Consider the following 18839-nt stretch of genomic DNA (forward strand, 5'->3'; position numbering starts at 1 on the left):
AGAAAGAAAGAAAGAAAGAAAGAAAGAAAGAAAGAAAGAAAGAAAGAGAGGGAGAGAAAGGAAGAAGGAAAGAAAAAACTCTCCAGAAAGTTCTCGGTTGAGTGCCTACTAATGAACAAAGGTTAACTTTATCTAAAAGGTCAAATGCCTGGTGGCTAAGGTTATGACCTTAACAACTTAAATTGTGACCTTGCCACGTGCCGGGTATATTGTAGATTCTGATACAGATCATCTGGTAAAGGCTGGTCATAAATTAGCTTTACTGTTACACGCCCACAAAGAAAACCATTTGCCATGATACCATAATACCACCAAGTCATCATATAATACATGGGAAAGACAATGCAAATAGAGACCAAATTAAAGACATAAAATGGTTTTGTTATTTTATAGACAAGAGGAAAGTCTCAGGCTCATGGAATCACTTGCTTTCACTCTGCTTCTTACTGTGTATCTGCCACAAAATTCACACAGTTCTAATACCACCAGACTTAGGGATTTGGTCAAAGCATTGGCTTTTATTATATCTAAGCCATAAGAAAAAAAAATCGCCTCTGCTTTTAACAAATATTTGATTATGCATTTGCTTCCAGTATTCACATTCTAATGTTTTGACAAAAAAAAAAGCAGCTAGTACATGAAGTTATAATCAATGTGCATATTTTAAAAAGGAAAAAAAATCTCAGTTTGGTGGCTGTGTAGAGGAGGGGAGGCATTTTGGAAGGGAAAAAAGAACATTTTCAAAGAAATATAAATAAAAATGCATTACAGGTGCAAAGGCCACAATGGTTTTGGCATGGATTGGGAAGAACACTTCAGAGTCTGTGCTTCTTGCCAGTACTGGCAAGTTCTCAAAACTTTTAAGGAGGTAAAAACATTGTTTAGTGTTTACAAATCTTCGGCATTATAACAGATGCTTGTCAAGTCAGCTGTACATAGGTTGACCAATCTACCTCATATTGGCATTGGCAGCTTCTCTTCCACAAATAAGAGATTTCAAAATATCTTAAGTCAGATTTGAAATATATTCTGATGAAAGGCCTTTACTACTTTCTTTTTGTAAGGCCTCTGTTGCCGGCACATGGGCAGCCATTACTGCAGTGCTCTGGAAACCAATGGATTGGGCAGCCAGACATTTGGCTGGTATTCAGGCCTGAGGAGGGATTCTGGGATACATGAGGAGCACCAAACCAACTGAAGGTAGTCTGATCCATGTGGCTGTCAATAAATCTTTCATAAGCTGTAAGAATGTGAACCTTCCTAAGCAACCTCCCAAATGGCATTACGGCAGCATCCTTCCTTCCAGCATCGCACCAGCCAAGCAACCGGTTAGCTTAAGGAAGCATCGGCACAATACTAACCCACCAACAGAGAAAGGTAAACCAGGGAATGGGAAGAGCAAGACAGCTAAATGTCTTTAAAGGTAGTTTCCCTGAGATTCTCAGAGAAATGCTTTACTTAAAAGCCCAGAGTGGGTCTTGCTCAAACTGACAGATATACTCCACAGACAAGTCCGTTTTGTTCTTTTCTGGAGGAAGTACACACATGCACACATGCTACATCAATCGTTGCCACTCTCAAGTTTCTAAGTTGCCCCATCAGAACATTCACTATCATTAATAAAGCCTTTTCTTAAATAGGCAAAGATAAATACCCAATGTAAAAGGTATACTAAGAAAGCACTGGGAACACCCTCAGGCATTTAACACATACAAATAATGAAGAAGGAAAAAAAATCCTTTAACTTTGCTTTTACTACAGACAAGAAAAATGAATATCAAGGTTAAGGAGGATTAAGGAAAGGCCACTTGTTAACTGTTTAGAACTTCTGCTGCCTAGGACTGGCTAAAGCAACAGGCATGCCTTATAATCAAATATACATTTTCAATAAGCCCAAATATTTGAAACGTTTTTCCGAGCACATCCTCTGAAATACACACACATCTAGCCCCTGCCAACCCAACACAAATGATGATGTGACAGGCTTGCAAAGTCAATTTCTCCAGTTTCTTAAGTAAGGACAGATGGGTAACAAAAGTTCTCTTTCTAAATCATATATTGAAAAAACAGAGAGTGGAATGTTAGCCAGGTTCCTTGAAAGTTTTGTTTGTTTGTTTTATTGTTATTTTTGTTTTTGGTTTTTTTTTTTAAGAATCTTTTGCAAAATCGTGCCAACATTGCTGGCAGTATCTTTTTTATCTTTTTCTCTTCATTGTGTGTGTGTGGGGGGGTGAGTGTGTGTCTGGTGTGTATGTACATGCACGATAAAGAGAGAGAAACAGGGACAGAGACAGAGAGAGAGAGAGACAGAGACAGAGACAGAGAGAACAAGAGTGCTCCTAAACAAGTCACTGGTTGGATTCCACAACTTTCTTTCTCCCATCTGGCTTGAGCAACTGCCATGAAGGCAATCTAGCAAGACTGATATGTACATATAAAAAGTCAACAAGTTACACAAGACCTGAGCTTTCACGTAACACAATGAGCCTTTGTCTAAAACAAGACGAAAAGAACAAAGTAAAGCTGCATTATTTCACCCAGCTCTCAACAGTTGATTCCTGAATTCAGCTCTTCCAAGTTCTGAAGCACGCTCCGGAAAAGACATGTCTCAAAATCAATAGTGAATCTCATACAAATCAACGTAGGTCGATGGATCAATTACCAATAGTGATTTCTCAATGCATTCAGACGGGCTACGCCAGCTGGTCACATTTAATATTAACCCCTCTGTCACTTGCTTAGAATTTAGTTGATTGGGTTCCCTTAGCCATTTGAGAGAACACTGAGAGCTCCCACACACGAAGCTGCTAAGCTTGTATATTAATGTGATTATCTTTCTTTCATAAGTGACCAGCATTTTGATAGGAACCTTGCCTCTAACTTCTTACTTGGCAGGGGTTGCAAGAGGCCTCAGAAGGTTGAAAACAGTCCCAACAGAAAAGCAGCTAACAACAAACTAAATGTATTTTAATAAGGTCACAATCCAGTTTAAAACCTACTCTTTATTACGAGAGTCATCATGAGCCTCTTACCATGACTTGAAAAAAAAAAGATGTGACCACAACTTTTCATCCATTGGATTCCCAAGACCTCCGACAGCATTACTTACCATACGTGACCTGAGTGGGGAATTCTGAGAGCTTTGCTTTTATACCTGAATGAGGCTGGCACCTCAGAACAGGGGCAGCAGGTTGTTTAAGCAGTTTTGACTCTGGTATACCTCTGAAACCTCACTGGCTGGATGATGTCCTAAGTTTGCACTATGGGGAGGTCGGGAATGGTTCAGCATTCTCAGAGGCCAGCAGAAGAGACACACACAAGAAAGTAGAAGGGGTTCTTCCCATTACACTTACCTGCTGCATGTACAAAGTATGCCAAATATAAATCGAGTTCCTTTACAGAAACCCCTATGTGATGGGGCTGGACACAGAGCCCTGGATTAGAGCACTGTGGAGACTTTACAAGGCGCTCGCCATCAGTACTTTCCAGCGGAATACCTTTGAACAAGATCACCATGACGAGGTCCAACCTCCATACTTTATCTGCTTGGCGGAGGCAGTCAATTCTCCGCATCTTGCCTTTCTGGTCTGGGTTGGAAAGAACACAGCATGGAGGTTTTTTCCCTGTAACTGTAAGAACAAAATCCTCTCGGTACTCGGGTCGGATATCTTTCCGTAACTTGGCCAGAAGTCGGGAAGCCCACTTCTGCTTGACCTCAGGCTTCTCACTTAGCAGTTCATCCTTCACGGCCCTCTCCTCTTCTTTCGACATGCGCTTCTCATGTTTTTTGAAGTATTTTCGCTTTCGGGCCTGCAGGTTGAACCATGTGTAGGCGAAGGCGCGGACATGGGGCAGAAGTGCTTCAATGAAAGGATGAAACTCATCCTAGGAAGAAGAATAAAAACAAAAATACGAATACGGCCAACGCAAAATGAGACAACTTGCCTCTGGAACTTACCCTAAAGAAATACCTCATTTCAGATGAAATATGGTCCAAGTATTATATTACCTTTAAAAACCATACTTAAAATCCCTAAAGGCAACCAGGGGAAGGGGAATCCATTCTCAGTACCATAGCTTATGATCTGAAAGGAAAAAGTTGCTAAGCATTTTTAATCATTTTGGTACATTCTATTGTGCGGCCTACTTCCCAAATCCTTTACACAGCAAGCACTGTGTATCTAAATCTTTATAGAAATATATACTTTTAACCCTATTTCAAGGAGGCCATATCTAATTTTGTCCCAGCCTTGACCTCACCATTTGTAGTACAGCCAGGGCCTGGCCGCCAGATTGGCAAATTCGAAACAGTCAGGTGCCAGTCAATGTTTATGGAAGTCTAGGAGTAAGACCCATCTCTACCGTCAAAACAAAGGCTTTCCCTCTGAAGAGTCTATGTAGGCTCTGATCTGCCTCTCATGTGTTTTAGTAATATCTTAATTATGTTTCTGAATATTATAGTTACAGATAATTTGTCAAAAAAATTTTAGAAAAAAAAAATGTGTCAGGTCTCTACAGAAAAGAAGGGAAGATTTGATATTCATTTGGCTAAAATAAAAGATCTATTCCCAAGAAATCATTACTGAACTATGGGAAGAGAACAAAAAGGGGGGGGGGATACCAAACAAAGCAAAGCTCCATGCTCAAGAGTAAACAGGGTGTCTCACGGTGACAGTACTCTTGCGACTGAACACATTTAGTGTTCTGATAGGACTGTAGAACGCCCTCAGAAGCAGTCAGCTCCACCAACCATGTCGCCTCATTTTTAAAAATAACAATTCAGGTTTTTTCCCATCAGCAAACAGAAGACTCGAGGAAAACCGTTACAGAGCTCTTTAGAAGTCGGATAATTTGAAGAGAAATTGAATTTAAAACATTTGAATTTTGCTACCCGGTTTTCTTTAAAAAATACGTGACTCTTATGTTGATGCTGGTTAGAAAATTCAAGTATAAAAATTTAAAAAAAAAAAGTTAAACAGTAACGTTCACAAATGCTCAGAGAGAACACCCAACTCTTGACTAACCAGACCACACCAATATTATATAACGGCTTTCTGCCACAAATGCCCCTCGAGATAAATTATTTACTTTCAAATAAATGAAGATAAGGAAACTAGAGGAACATTTGGCGACTTCCTAAGAAGAGTTAAGGTGGATAAATACAAAATATATTCTTTTTTATGTTTGTTAGAGAAATCTGCATATACACATTGTTGAGATACAAGAAATTGTTATACCAAAGGCAGTATCACTACCAAAATATTATTAAAAATTTAAACAGTCAAATGTTAACTAAAGGTAATATATTTTAATAGTTAAAACTGTTAATTATTTTTTATAAATTTTAACCGAGAATGTAAACATTATATATAACAGGGTTCTTTAAAGTAAGTGTATGATAATATAATGAATATTTAATTTTTATAATACTTGGCCTTTTCCCTTTTTCTGCACAAATTTTAGGCTCCATAGCTCAAGTTCATTTTTGAAACTTGGTCTTTTTCAAAATAAGGATCAAAAAAAAAAAAGTAGTGCGCTTTGGTTAACATGTGTGCATTCTTCAAATTGGGAATGAAAGAACAAAATACAAGAATTATATTATTCTTTACTATAAACCATTAGCATTTTAAAACTGTGTAATGTTTGAGAATCTTTATTCCTTTGGAAGAAAAGTCGCAGTTTATCCGCTAAGGTGCATGCCAAACCACAAAGCTTTAAACATTACCAAATTCTGAGCTCATCCTTAAAATGTTCTAAAGCACACAAACTTTATGTATTTCATACTGACTGACATCCAGATGTATACAGGATATACTAGAGACCATGATTCTGTGGCATTACAGAAAGAGTCCCTGAAGTCGACTTTAAATTACACAGTGAGCCTTCTCCAAAAGGAGGCTTTCATTTTGAAGACTCAGCTCCATTTTATAGTGCAAATAGCTCCAAATATAATATATCTGTGCTAAGACTTTACCTTATTAATGATAATAAACACGCTAAATAAACAGTTGTGGCTCTTGGCCCAAAGATAACTCCCAAAATACTTCTTAAAAAATGCAAACTACATCAGTTCACGCTCAGAAGCTTTGTGTTCACCTGCCAACCAAATGCCCATAGTATCACTTCAAAAAAAAAAAAAAAAAAAAAAGACAAAAACTGAGAATAAGGTCAGCTAGTCATCATGGACAGTCTACGTCCCCAGTTTTACAACAGAGGTATTCACAATATATTATTCCCCAAAGGTTTCTAGGATGCAAATAAAAGTACACAGCATTCTATGTAACGTTACTCACATGACAATTATACTTAATCAACTTATTGACAGAAATATCTCCCCAAACATTCAAACTTTAAAAAAAAAAAAGAAAAGAAAAAAATTTACGGGAATGTTCAAGGAAAGCATAAATGATTCAAGGGGGTGGGGAGTGTGTCCTTATAGATCATGTTGCTGAACAAAACACCATGAAGTGTGTAATATTTCAAAAGATAGTGAAGAGAGAAAAAGTAGTATTTTACATACATAGTTGGTGAGAACGTTACAGACCACTAGTAAAAATAAACCTGTGGCCCTGCTTCAAAGCCGCATTACTTTGAACCAGCATCTAAAATGTGGATCTGTTTGAAAACAGGCCAAGTTTAAGAGCCACAGAATAGTGGCAGTGCTGGAAACTACTTCTTTTTTTGAAAGGTTTACTCATAAATTTCTGCTGAACTGTCAGTATTTAGGCAGGTACATGAGTTGGTTGTGATGTGCCCATCCTCAGTCAAAAGAAGAGGCCTGGCCTTCTCAAGGTAAAGCCCCTTCAAAGTGCACACAAGCAAGCTGAGTTTACTCTTTCAGTTACAGCATTTATCACCATGCTTACTGGATCTTTTTATTTTTTAAATGAGCAATAAACGGCCCAAGTTTTTCTTTCTGAAACTGGCTCTAACGTATTATAAATATTCCAGAAAGTTAAATAAATTGTAAATCAACTTTTAAAGACCCTCTCATAAAACAAATGAGCCTTTATTCCCTGTTTATTGTACATTTTCTTCACAAACTACTACACCAAATAAGCGTTTCTCTTAGTGGTGTGAAGGCCCAGTGAATGCGTCAATCAAAGCTGCCAAGTGTGTAGGAGGGGGGAAAGGGGAAGAAAAAAAAACTTTCTTAACGTGATAATAACTCAAGAGAAGCTAACTTTGTTAAATACCTGACTGTGCCTGAGGCCTGCATGGAATCGCAGGTATGCTCCTGAAACACACAACCCAAGACTAGAACTTTTATCTTTTCAAATCTCACTCGAGAAGACAACGCTGTGTCCATGAGGGTCTTTCTCGACATTGCAGCATGCTGGTATTATCTACAAGTTCTATGTGTTGCAAACTTTTGCCAGCTAGAATTTCAGCCTTTGAATCTCAGCACTTTCACTGCAGACTATAATTCATTCAAATTATCTTACACTTTGCATCTTATCCATATGCAATTGTGAACCTTGCCAGAAGTGGTTGGAGAAGTTTCATTCCATACTTCCACAAGTTACTAAAATAGTAACTTTGGAAGTTGCGGGGGGGGGGGGACTTTTACAATAACTAAAACAACTGCTATCCATTATTAATGTGAGGCCTAAATCCCAAACAGACCATCTCCACATAAAAGATGCATTTAAGAGTCTTCTGAGATCAAATAGCCAGTGTTATTACTGTTAGATACTGCAGTAAGAAGGGAGGTCATATGGGAAATAAATCCAGAATCTACAGTGGAGAGGAAAAGCTACTGATTCTTCCAGCCTTCCAAAGTATTCCCGGTAAACCGTTAGCTCCAGCTCTTTGAAGGCACACAGTGGTAGCAGGGTTTTTGAGGGAGTCATGAAGAAACCTTGTGCTCGAAGCATATAACTTCATGGAGGTGATTACTGGTCAGGGTGCAACATTTTAAAGCCATATAAAGACTCGTGCTTAAAGAGAAAAATTAGCGCAAATCACTCTGATACTTTATGCCTTTTAGTCAGAGAAAATAAATAATATATTCAAACGGGACCAGATCCGGAGCCGCAAAATAGTGTTTCCTTGCTGCTGGTGCAGACTAGACCGGGAGGGATGGGCTGGGAGGCTCGGGCAGGAGGGGCAGGCGGAGGGGCGCCAGGCCCCACGCTGCGAGTGGGGCTTCAGGGAAAGTTGCGGGGTCCTGCTGCCTGAGCCGCCCCGGGATTGCCTAGGCGGTGGCGGCGGTGGCGGCGGGGCAGCCGATCCGGCCCTGGCCGCTGCTCGCCCTGGAGCCGGAGCCCTACTCCGCCCGCAGCGGCCCGGCCCGGCCCGACCCGCGGCCTCGGGGGCTTTCTGGCCTGCGCGGCGTGGACTCGGCCGGACCCCGAAACTTTCGCCTGGGGGTCGCGGGCAGGAGACGGGGACAGCAAGGTCCCGGGCCGGCGCGGGGCGTGCGTCTACGCAGCCCATGGGCTAATGCTCGCACCGCCCGCCGCGTCCGAGGGGCGCTGCCCCGGGGCGGCCCGCAAAGCTGGCACTAAACAAAAGTAAGAGTTCGGGGCGTCGGCGCGGGAGTGGGGGGCGCGGCGGCGCGGGAGGACACCGGCAACCAGGGGCGCCCCGGTGCAGCCGGCGTGCGGGGTTTGCGGGGGGCTCAGCCGCCCCTCCCTGGAAGGAAGCGGAGGACTCGCGGGCACCGCGCTCCGCTCCGCGCCGCAGCCGCCGAGTCCAGATTGCAGCGTGTCAGGGGCTGCAGCCGGGGACACACGTGCGGGGCGCCCGCCCGCAAAGCCCGGCGCTCCGCAGTCCGGCTCCCCGATATTAATTAACGCATTAATAAGAGGGCGCCATTAGCCATGTGCCCACACAAATGGCCGAGCAGGAGGAATGCACCCGCATGGAAACAAAGTTACTTTCTTAAAGCTGCAGCCCCCCCACCCCCACCCCCCGCACACGCGCGCGCACACACACACAGAAACACGCGCAGACACGGCTCCCGCCGAGGCACACGGCCGCCCCGCGCCCCCCGCAGCTGCTTCTTACCTGGGTGAGACAGAGCGGAGAATACATAACTGCCGGGCGGCGGGGGGTGCGTGCACGTCTGTGTGCGGGCTGGAGGTGTGCGTGAGTGTGGGTGCGAGAGGGAGAGAGAGAGAGAGGAGAGAGCTAGGAGATGGGGGGGGAGGAAAAAAAAATCAAGCCTGCTTCTTGCGTTCACATTTCCAACTCGGCTCAACTGCAGCAGCCAGCGCTCTTGCCGCTCCACGCGCTGAACTTTAACCCCGCCTAGAGTTTCCCTACACTCCACTATACTGTCTACTGTACGCGGGCGTTAAAGGCATAGCGCACCCTTTCCCGCTCCCGCGCCGGCCGGCCGGGTGCCCGCGAGCTGCCCGCGCGCCCGCCTGCGCCGCGTTCTGTACCGCACCGCACGGCCGCCGCCCGCTCGCGCCGCCGCCGCGGGGGGGGGGGGGGGGGGGGGGGGGGGGTGTGGAGGTGGGGGTGGGGTGGGGTAGGGTGGGGGGAGCCGGGTGGGGGAGGGGCGGCTGCGGAGCTGACACCGGTCCCCAGTCTTGCACGGCCGCCCGCTCGCTCGCCCGCTCGCTCGCCCGCCCGCCCGCCGCTTGCTCCGCGCCCGCTGCCTCCCCGCGGCCCCCGCCCCCGCCCCGCTCAACGCGGTCCCGGGAACGCGGCGCGGAGCGGTTTTTCAGCGTGTCCTCCGGGCGGCTATAGGCTGCCACAGGATGTGCTTAAGCAAACAAAACTACTTTTCCTCCTCCCCATCCCTCCCCCACCCGCGCCGCAGCCCTCCACGGACGTCGGTAGAGGATTGGGGCAACTTTGTCGGGGCGCCCCGCACCCCTGTGGGCCGCCGGGTGGGTTCCCTAGGAACCCCAGAGAAGGGCGCGCGGTACATTTGCATGTATGCAAATTTCTTGTAAAAAATCAGACCTTCTAGGTAACTTTTCCCCCCTTCCTCTGAAATGCGGTAAAGCTCAAAGCATTGTAATCTTTCCTGCAAAGCTTTCTGTGGGAATAGTGTCTTCGGCAGAGGTAATATGCACAAAAGCCTGCTAACTTTACAGCTACGGCCCTATAGCAGTCAGAATCTGGGTGCGGGGGGGGGGAATAGTAAGATCACCCCAAAGATTCCCCAGATTACGGGGGAGGGGGGTGTCTGGAGAAAGGAAAGCCGAGAGTCATGAGCGACCGCTCTTCTCTCCCAGAACTCAGGAGCTGGTGGGTTTGAACACAAACGTCCCCCGAAAAGTTCTGTCACATCAGAAACAACAGTGGTTTCACTGGGACATTTTTCTGTATACTGAGAAGGAAAATTGTGAAAGGGTCGCCCCCTTAGGAAAGGAATATGTTTGTATCCCCAAATGGGAGCCCAGGACTAGACTAGGGCTAACATCTGAGTCCCTGTTCCTCAGACACACTCTAGAAAGGTGCGTTTTGTGGATCCTCACTTTTCCCTCCCCCAGGTAATAGTTCTCAAGATGGAAAAGAGCTTCCTGCAATTATTTTAGGTTTGCTAAAGTATTGTTTTGGCAGGGGGGGGGGACGGTTTTAGGGTTTGGCACCTTGCCAACAAGCCTGCTCCTCCAGCTTTCCTTTTCTTCTTTCCTTCCGTCCTTCCTTCCTTCTTTCTTTTTTCTTTTTTTTAAACTTAACACTTTCTCTCTAGACTCTCTTTTCTCCCAGAGGGGGAGAAAAAGTGTACCTGTCTTCTCCAAATTCTCATTTTCTCCTTCTCTCCTTCCAGAAGTTTTGCAGCCTTCTGTATTTATCAACCCTTCTTTAAAACTCCCCAGATTCCGACACTGGCACACAGACCGGGGATCTGCTCCCTGGTGGAGATGACAAGGACAGAAGAGAGTGAAGGAGCAGGACCACTTTCATTCAGATTTTTTCCGGGGTGGGCAAGGATGCAACTAGAGAAGGCCAAATATAATGTTCTGCTGCGGCAGCCGGCAGTCTAAAGTTTTGTTTGTTCTTTAGTCCGTATAGAACTTATTTATGCTCAAGAATCCATTCTTTCCCACTCACCCCCTGCTCTCGAATATTCTTGGAATACATATTATTCCGATTACATATTAAGGATTGAAGGAAAGTAATAACTTCAACCTTTAGTTAGGACGTCCATTTTCCCAAAGTAAGCAACCGCCTTTCCTTGGTTCCTCGTGGCTTTCAGTAAGGAAGAAATGTCCTCCAAGCTAAGAGGAGTTAGAGAAACATTCCTGGCCACGAAACCCTTTGCTGGGATCTATAACTTCAAGACTCTCCAAGTTTCCTCGACAGAAGTTTCTGGCTGAGGGACCCAACATGTAACTGAGGCACAGTGACAAGTTATTGTCCCGTGTGTGTGCTCTGGGGAAGCTGTCTTCCAAACTGGATTTTTTTTTTTTTTTTGGTGTATAGATACACTTCACATCTGCCTCTTTTCAAAACAGTAAAGAATTTTACTTTTGATTCTCAAGGGGATTTTTTTTTTAAATAACTGCCTGTCGCCATGTCTTCTTTATTTAAATGGGGGAAAGTAATTGAATGCTGATATTTCCACTTTAGAAACTTCTTTTGTTGCAGCAGTGGATGTGCCCGCGATTTCCAGCATTCTGCGGTTAGCAATATTATCTTAAGTAACTTTTGGCGCCCTTCGTAAGACTTTTGGATATGGGACGATTGTTTGCGCCCTCTAGGCAAGGGCTGGATCCAAGTTCAGCACCAAAGCCCTCCACATCCGCTCCTGCTTTCTCTCCTATCTGTGCCAGCTCCGCTCCCTCCCCCGCTCCGGAGGAGGGTGGAAGGCGGGGGAAACACTACAAAGCCCAGTTCCAACTACAGCCTTTGCAAACTAGACTGAGAAAAATACCGTAGAAGAGTTACAGTTACAGAATGGCTTCTGGTAACTTTCTCTCCAACAGGCATAAATTTAAACACACAAAGAAACAGATGTTCCTTAGAGGACAGACCCGGGATAAAAAGCATTTCTAACTTTCTCCTCTCTTCTAGGTTGCAAAAGTAAATCCTTGTCTAGAGTTCACAGAGATACTAAGAGAGGGAGAGGAAGGAAGATCTGGGAAAGAGGGGGGAGGGATGGGAGGGGCAAAGAGAAGGGAGAAGAGAGAGTGTAGGAAACACAGGTGATATATGAAAACTAGTTTATTGCAATCATATAAGTGACCCATTGTTAGAAAGGGTAAAGCCTTATTGGAAACATTACTCCAACCGTTTATTCTGCAAGTGGTAGGAGGCTGCCTTGAAACCCGGATTGTCTTTGCAAAAAAGAGGTTCCTGCCATGCTCTCTGCTATCCATATTCTGCCTGGCACAGAGCCCAGCCTTGCATTTACTGTTTTATTTGCAGAAACGTTACCTTGCCAGCTTTAGTGAAATCCTCTTAGATGTATAAATTACGTCAATAAAGTTTCACTTCTACATACATCTGAAATACCTCTCCTTTCTATTTAGTTGGGAAATTGTATTAATGTGATTTAGATTTTAATGCCCAAAGTAGTGAAAATGACCGGGACCCCTAAGTGACAATACCATTTGCTCTGTAGTTATCACCAAGACTAACTCTTAACTAGCATTTTCCAGCATCTGTCTTCACTGATTTTTTTTTTCCTTTTACTTGCTGGCCACTTGTGTGCAGATTTCTCTTATGTCCATATAATCCCAAATTGAATCATGCTGATGAGTTGAGCACACAGTGAGTTTTCACATCAAGTGTCTGAACAAGGTTTGTCTGGAAGGCCCAAAGCCTCAGGAAATGGTTGGATGAGAATTAACTCCACATTGAAAAGTAAAGAATCCATATTACTTTCCATGTATTCCCTACAGAATTAGGAGGCGGTTGATAGATTTGAACCTGAGGCTGCAAGTTACATCCCCAAGACAAACTAAGGCAGCTGGTTTCCACCATGCAGATGGCAAGGACTTGAACAGGAGGCCAGACTGCAGCTAACCAGAGTCAGTTTTCTTCCATGGATATACCCACCAGTAGGGCTGTTGTGGTAACACAAAGAAATGTAAACTTGGCGGTTCTTAATATGCTCCTTGCTACTGACCATAATCCGAAACAGTAGAATTCAGGAAAATCCAGTCCCTCCCTCCTCCTTTTCAAATCTATAGATCAGTTGTCCATCTACCTATGAAGCATTGTCTTTCTTTGATACATCAAAGATTCTAAAAGAATTAGTGAGAAGTTCTGAAGGACTTAGTGCAGTCCCAAATTGAGGCATATTTCTCAAAGAAGCTAAATCGCCGCTCCTTCTACCAGTTACCAACTTCCCTGAGTGCTAAAAATAACAACTAATACAAGGTTAAATATTACTGTAGCAGAATTTTCCAAAACAGCAAAGTTAAAAGCCACACAGGATCCATGCAACCCCCAACAGCCTTTTTTCTCCTTTAAACTAAAAACAACAATAACCAAAAAACCACCCTTCTTTTCTATTGTAATTGTTAAATCCGGAAGCGCTAGTATCTTTGACAGCTTGAACTACACACCATCCCCTTCAGAACTGCAGAGAACTTCAGATCTCCTTTGCCCCGCCCCCTATGGCTATTACGAACCATTGTATGCCCAAGCTTTGTCGTGATTGGATAGAACTTCTGTCAATCTCGCATGTTGTCCCATTGATTAGAGGATCGAATAGTCAATTATTCTCGGGTCCAGACATTTCTTTTCGGGTTAGGTTGACTGCAGCAGAGGCCAGACGTCTTTAACAGAGCAGAGCACGTACAGGATCCCCCTCCCCCTCCCCCCTTTTCTGGAACGGAGCAAGCGCTAGGAGGAAAGAAATCTGTTAAGCTCAGCAATTTTTTCAAATCCTGAAAAAAAAAAAAGAAAGAAAGAAAAAGGAACCCGATCTTTGCTGCACGTAACAAAAACACCATCCACAAAGCTGCATCTTTAAAAGAAAACCATCACAATAGACATTTACCCAGCAATCACTTAAGTGAATATCCGAGCTAGAAAAATTTTAAAGTCTTAACCGTTAAGCATAACCATTCTACCGTTGTTTATATAACGCATATCTATAAATGTAAAATAGAAAGTTTAAGATGTACCACGTACCATTGCAATGTAAAAAGAGTACGTGAGAAACTTTAAAATGCTCAGACGAATTGCTTCATCGCTTGTCCCTGTTTTTTTTGCATTAAAAAAAATAGCTAAATAAACTTGGAACCGTTGAAAACCCGGAAGAGATTTTTTTTAAGCTGCTGGCCAATTGCAGGCTTCTTGGATAATTTTTTTTTTAACTCCAAATCAAAAGGCTTCTACCAAGGATGGCAGAGCGCTCTCTCTCTCTCTCTCTCTCTCTCTCTCTCTCTGTCCCTCTCTCTCCCACTCTCTCTCTCTCCCTCCCTCTCTCCCTCTCTTCCTCTCTCGCGATCTCTCTCTCTCTCTTTCTCTCTCTCTCTCGTCTTTGAAAGCGATCCAATCTAACCCGAGCTGGCTGCTTCTCAGATTCTCTCTGGATCTGCCTGGTGTGCTTGAAAGAGACTTTGCAGAAGTTGCGATCCTTTCAGCAGCCCCTCTTTCCTCTCCCTACCCCCTTGTTTATTTCCGCAATCGCTGCAATTTGCATAGTAACCACGCACGAGGCGGAGGGGCCGGAGGGGGCAGGGACAGGCTCGGGCGTCCCCTCCTCCTTCTCCGCGCTGTCTCCTCCTCCCCCACGGCTTGTGGCCAATGGGAGCCCCGGCCTTCAGCGCAAGCTCGGGTCGGGACTCCCGGCTGCAGAACCGCCTCCGAGTTGCTAGGCCCGGCTCCTGGGATCCGGGTTTTGGCGCAGGGGAAGTTTCCCTGCTTGCGGAGCTTGCAGCAGGCTCTTAGAGATGGGAAGATTATAGTGCCTTTGCCTGCAGTCATGCCGGTTTTGCATGTTTGAATCACGCCTGCACACCTGCTTTCTCGGTTTCTTTTTCCAGAGCCTCTTGTGAATTATTAGACTAGTTCATGATGGTTGGTGAGAGATTTAACCTTTATTTGCACTGATGTAGACTGAGAGTTAAAGATCCTCTCTGGTGCATTAAATCAAGACGGAGCAAAATGTCACAGAGACTTCAATGAGATAAGGCTTTCGTCCTGAGTTTAGAAGAAAAGAGAGTGGCCCTGTTCTATATAGAGGACCAAACAATTCTTTAAAGGAACTGTATTCTTGCAGGGTGGGCTCCCACAAGAATACAGTTCCTTTAAAGAATTGATATTTTAGCATTCTAATTTGATCGCCACGTTCCTAATTTATAAATATTCTGGCAAAGCCTGGATAGTACAAAGTCTAAAGCAGTCCCCTTTACCCCTTACCCCCAAGAAATGAACTGAACATTTGATGACGGGGGAGGGGCATGTTAGTAACTAGTCTGTGAAGTCCTCCTACCAATGACCCTCTTATTTTACTAACCCAGACTCTTTATGACCATGTCATCTGGATAGTTCACCGTCAAACTTGTTTTATGTGTTCGTTTTAATTATCAGAACAGTCTTTGGTGCAGAGCTTGGACCAATGGCCTTTAAGGGAGTATCTCTTTAAATGGAAAACGTCACACACAACTAGACTTACACTTTTTGTTATTGTGCTGTTGTTGTTGTTATTGTTAAATGTGTTTGCTTTGTGTCTCTTAAGTAATTTAGAATATTTTGTGTAATAATTTACTTACTGGAAATTGTGTACTTTGCTCACCTGATTAAAAACAAACAAACAAACAAACCCCAATCCTATCCAGCCAAGAAGTCTAAAAAGAATCCTGAGTTCTATAACTTGCCTTGATGAAAAGATCTAACCAACTAATAAGACCCTTTACATTTAAAGGCTAGAGGACTCTCACATCTTATTTTGAATTATGATTTTGGCTTTACTTGTGCACTTAGCAGCTAGTCAGTTGACGCAGCACTGCTAGGAGGAATCTTACCGAGGCTGTCCTTGGTATTAGACAAGCTTTGCAGTTCTGGTTTACTTTCCATAGACTAGGGATAAGCTTTTCGTCTACACGGCCTGTGGCATTTAACCCAGGCCTTGTGGGCCAGTTCCCACTTCCACCTGGCATGGTACCCTCACCTAGAAATAAACCAAAGAGAATGGCTTAGGTGATGATGATGTTGATATTGATGATGAATAATAGTTAAATACTTAAATAAAAGTTTAGTATTCTAGTCCTAGTTCAACTGGTACCAGGCTTTGTTGCCACCACCCAGTTATAACACCTATAAAACAGGACACTGACCTGCTGTGAGAATGAAATGACATTTTGTCAAGGGCTAAGAACTTCAGATAAGGGGGCTGGAGAGATGGCTCAGCAGTTAAGAGCACTAGCTGATCATCCAAAGGACCCAGTTTCAATTCGAAGCACCAACATGGCAGCTCAGAGCTAACTCTAGTTCCAGGGGATTCCACACCCTCACACAGACATACATATAGGCAAAGAAACAAACAAACCAAAAAACAAAAACAAAATCTCACTGATGCACATTAAATAAGTAAATAAATCTTAAAAACTTCAGATAAGAGGTGGTTTGGGGGGAGGGGATACCCACCCGAAGCAGTCAGAAAAGCTGACCCCTGGGGTCATGGGACTGGGGAGAGTGGGCCCTGACCCTCATCTGCCCCTCATCTGGGCAGCACAGTAGAGCTGGCCTTGTTGGAGGGTGTGAACCAGCCCCCATTGGGCTGGAGAGCTGTGTGTGTGTGTGTGTGTGTGTGTGTGTGTGTGTGTGTGTGTGTGTTTGAGGGAGAGAGAGAGAGAGAGAGAGAGAGAGAGAGAGAGAGAGAGAGAGAAGGTCCTTCCTTTCCCTGATCTTGCCACCAGCAGTAGCCAGGAGAGCTAGCCCTGCCCCCAATCCCCAGTGACTGAAGCAATCAGAAAAGTAAGCCCTGTACTTTGCCTGAGCAACACAGTCGAGCTGGCCCTGATGGCAAAGGCACTGGTGAGCCAGCCATGAGGGTGGAAGAGCAGAAGAGCTGGCCCAGCCCCTCACAGGCTGCATCAATTGGGAGAGCAAGCACACCTTAACTCTAGAGCAGCACAGTAGAGCTGACTCTAGAGGTTTAGGTGCAGATGAACCATCTGGATCATGACAGCAGGAGAGCTGACCCTGCCCCCTGCTAATGGCTGCATTGAATGGCCTAGCCAGAGCAATGCTGGGTAACAAGCCTTGGTGAGCTGGCAGACTGACTAGGTCAGCTACCACACAGGCTCAGATCCACAGCTCAGAATTGGGCCACCCCAAAATCTATATAAGCTGTGAGTGAGTGGACAAATGTAAGAGCCACTCCTGCTGTCCCAAAGCTGCAATATCTCCATAATATAGGACAACAGGATGACCAGAAGGACTCCCAATGAGAATCCAATATTGATTGTGTCACAAAAGCCAGAAATCTCAAAACAAACCACTGACTTGTTGCAATGAATGTTTACAAGTAAAAATATGTGGACAGTGGGATACACTGTGAAACCCACTGTGACACACTACAGCTTCCACGATGTTCTCTGTGCTTTGTTTTTGTTGTTGTTTGTTTACTTATGTGTGTGTATTTTATTTGTGAAGGTTGCAAGGGCAAAGGGCAGATATGAGGGAACAGGGAGATGAGTGGGACTGGGGTGCATGATGGGAAACTCACAAAAGATCAATAAAAATGTTTTAAAAGGAACTTCAGATAAATACAAGAGGTTCCCACCACACTGCCGTGATCTGAATAACCCATCATGCTAAGCAAGTCAGGCCTTGTAAGCAGTCAGTAACTGTGTTTCCTATGCACTGTCTGTAATTTATTATTCCGATGTAAAGATATAGGTTAATGCCACTACAAAAGTGACCTTGCATATGTCTATATAGTCAGCAACATACCATGCATTTCAGAGTCCACCTTAGGTTTTAATGATGCTCATACCATGTGACCTTATACAAATTATTTAGCCTCTGCAAGCATTAACTTCCTCAATTAGAAGATAAGAAACATTCATGCAATATGCATAAATTGTCTCCATCATATTGAGCCCTGTCCTAAATACTTTGACATGCTAAGAGCTAGGGATAGAGAATAATATGATGTTATTGTTGCCTTAGTTTAAGAAGCTTTAGTCCAAAGGTGGAAGAAGATATAAAGCTGAACGGTCATATGTGTATATACATATATGTATGTATACACACACACACCACACACACACACACACACACACATATATATATACATATATATATATGTATATATATATATATATGACAGTAGTGAAGTAGTGACCAGGTCTATATGGGTATGACAATAGAGCCATGAAGGCTAGAAAAAGAGCAAATGGTATTTGGCAACGAACCAAGAATACACATTTGTCACACAGGAGAAGAACAGAAGAACAAACAGGTCATTTCTCTCCAGGTAATGTATAGAAGCGTCTGACAGTGGCCGATTAGTTTGTATTGACTTAGCTAGAGGACAGGTAAGAAAGTCAGGTTACGGCAAGATTGAGGAGACATTTATGAGCGATTTAAACTTTCATTTGAAAGACTGGGAACTCATCATAACTATTTATCTAGAGAAAGAAAGAAAGAAAATGTGATTAGGAAGCTCACCCTAGTAACGAAGGCAAAGCGGCTGGGGCTGGCAAAGGTGAAGACCTAAGCTGACGCTCAGCTGCAAACCAGGAGAAGATTTAGTAGATGGTGTGCTTACGTTTGGATGTGGAATGTTCTGCTACATTCCCCTAGCTAGCTAGTGGTGCTGTTTGGAAGGTTCTGGAAGGGGATGAGGCCTAGATTTAGGGAAACAAATCACTGGAGGACTTTCCTTGTGGATATGTCTTATCCTAGGCTTCTCTTTCTCTGGGTCCTGGCATCATGAAGTGAGTAGCCTCTTCTTGACGTTCCCC

General features: G+C 44.0%; 1 protein-coding gene across 4 annotated transcripts in view; it reads right to left on the reverse strand.

The window, feature by feature from the left end:
- Positions 1–14162, reverse strand: part of Nfia (nuclear factor I A) — a 344375-nt gene extending 330213 nt beyond the window's left edge. The window contains exons 1-2 of one of the 4 annotated variants that reach the window (XM_028778787.1): positions 14053–14162; positions 3354–3885 (exon numbers count right to left, since the gene is read on the reverse strand). In XM_028778787.1, coding sequence (XP_028634620.1) covers positions 3354–3885; positions 14053–14055 — 535 coding nt within the window. In that variant the 5' untranslated portion in view covers positions 14056–14162. Of the gene's footprint in view, positions 1–3353; positions 3886–9012; positions 9313–14052 lie in introns of those variants that run through there. The other 3 variants (XM_028778786.1, XM_028778788.1, XM_028778785.1) reach the window with 3 other exon arrangements.
- Between the last annotated feature and the right edge of the window lie 4677 nt (positions 14163–18839).

This window comes from Grammomys surdaster, unplaced genomic scaffold (genome assembly GCF_004785775.1).
Source record: "Grammomys surdaster isolate TR1022 unplaced genomic scaffold, NIH_TR_1.0 341, whole genome shotgun sequence".
In the NCBI taxonomy this organism is placed as follows: Eukaryota; Metazoa; Chordata; class Mammalia; order Rodentia; family Muridae; genus Grammomys; species Grammomys surdaster.